The sequence below is a fragment of the Cicer arietinum genome, chromosome 2 (genome assembly GCF_000331145.2).
Source record: "Cicer arietinum cultivar CDC Frontier isolate Library 1 chromosome 2, Cicar.CDCFrontier_v2.0, whole genome shotgun sequence".
In the NCBI taxonomy this organism is placed as follows: Eukaryota; Viridiplantae; Streptophyta; class Magnoliopsida; order Fabales; family Fabaceae; genus Cicer; species Cicer arietinum.
This window is the reverse complement of record NC_021161.2, coordinates 15,251,816-15,253,741: the sequence shown is the minus strand read 5'-3', so window position 1 is coordinate 15,253,741 and position 1,926 is coordinate 15,251,816. Positions and strand designations below refer to the sequence as shown.

Here is a 1,926-nt window from a genome sequence, read left to right as displayed (position 1 = left end):
TACTGGAAATGGTTAGGGTATTGCATTGCCTTACAATCACGCCATGGTCACGGCCTCACGGGTTGCATGCCAGTGCTACAAACCCACAGCTACATTAGGATCGATGCAATCTATCCACAAGCATGACTTGATGCAGAGCATTGACAGGAATCAAAATTGCAGTAGCATCACATGGCACAGTCCACAATTTCAATCCTTGTTCATGCTCGAAGAAGAAAAGCAGTAGTTTCACCACAACTCAAAACTGAGAACATTCAATTCAAAAGATCAACCAACAGTACTTAAATTAGCTACCTATAAACTTTGCAAGCAATTAACCTCACATAGAGAAATATAGCACATAGATGAATCATTGGCAGGAAATCTCACCAACAAACACAGAGATAAACCATAACTTACGTAGTTTATTACAGCACATGAATTAGATTACAAATTTGATACCCACAACCAATTGTAATTGTTATAGTTAACCAGTCAAAGGCCAAGGTTATTAGAATTGAAACTAACATAGGCATAATTTCCACAGTTCAGGATATTGCTAATTTTCATGGCCATCTGTAAAACAAAATTGATAAAAGCTATAAAATAAACCACAAAAAGCCATCTTATCCAGCATAATTCCACAAACAAACATCCCAATTTAACATAAATATCTCATCTATCAAAACATTCAAATTATCGAGAATTACATTTTTAAAATAAAATCAAATATACAAGTGAGATTGAAAAACATGATCCTTGCTTTTTCCATATTTCAAAACATCATCACCACTCAAACCGAAGTCGAACTCCGGCAAAGCACAACGTCGAAGCAAATCCTTTAACAACAACACAACAGAGCCATCAAATTGAGGCCAGGAAACACACAAGCTAGCCCTAATGTTCAAAACCTGGCACCGTCCGAGAATCGCGGCGCCAAGTCCATCAACAACGCTGCCGGATGGGTAATACTCCAATCCATCCAACAACTTCTTCTCCCCATCCGCCCTCTTCCTTTCCGCTAAGCTCTCCAGCTTGAAAGCAACAGCACGGTCCGACGAGAGCAGACCGCGGTGATTCATTGGCTGTAGAGAGTCTAAAATGATAACCGAATCAGGCCGGATCCGGTCGCTTAGGAGGACATTTGCGACGGCGTAAGCGCGGTCGGCGGGGATAGAGCATCGGACGGCGGCGATGAGAACGGTGGAGGAGAGGGAGTGGATGTCGAGAGTGTTGTTAGGGAGGGAGAGAGGGAGTTCTGGGAGGATGAGAGAGGCGATTAGGGTTTTAGGGTTGAAGTTGTTGTTGAAGAGGGAGAGAGAGGGAGAAGAGATAGCAATAATGAGGAGAGATGGTTTGAGAGGTTGTTGAGAGTGAGAAAAGAGGAGGAAGGGTGAAGGAAGAAGGGGAGAGGGTGGTGTGAAATTGTTGAGGTCTTCTTCTAATAATCTTGAAGGAGGTGCTGCTTCTGTGATCACATCTTCCATTTTTTCTTTTCTTCTACTCACTGAATCACACCAATTGTGTGTGTTAAAGCTGTGTATTTGGAGCTGCTTTCCAGACCTAGGAGAACAAACTGAGTTTTAAAGATGTTTGGTTTGGAGACATTTCCATGACAAAGTAAAGCGGTATATATATTAATTATTTTATTTATTCTTTCAATTTTTAATAAAATTTATGAATTTTGATCTTATTTAGTTTATAATTTTTTTTTTTTGTAATTTAGATATATAATTATGTGCCGATGATAAAAAGGATTCTTTAATCTATAAGTATGTTTTTAACCATATTGAAAAATAATAGAGTGTAATTGTTTTCAAAATAAAATAAAAATAGTACACTTTAAAATAAATATTGAGACACATTATACATATAATTTTATGACTATTGCTCTTTATTACAAGAGGCAAGAAATAACCACTTTGATCTGGTAATTACTTAATTATC

The 1,926-nt window shown here is 38.2% G+C and overlaps 1 protein-coding gene across 1 annotated transcript; it reads right to left on the bottom strand.

The window, feature by feature from the left end:
• Nucleotides 1–586: 586 nt before the first annotated feature.
• LOC101505075 (uncharacterized) lies at nucleotides 587–1,598 on the bottom strand. Its single transcript, XM_027331572.2, has one exon. It carries the CDS (start codon nucleotides 1,464–1,466, stop codon nucleotides 705–707), a length of 762 nt encoding a protein of 253 aa, XP_027187373.1. The 5' UTR covers nucleotides 1,467–1,598; the 3' UTR covers nucleotides 587–704.
• Nucleotides 1,599–1,926: the final 328 nt, after the last annotated feature.

Coding starts and splice junctions, on each gene's coding strand:
- LOC101505075 (XM_027331572.2), bottom strand. CDS start 1,466: ATGGAAGATGTGATCACAGAAGCAGCACCTCCTTCAAGATTATTAGAA.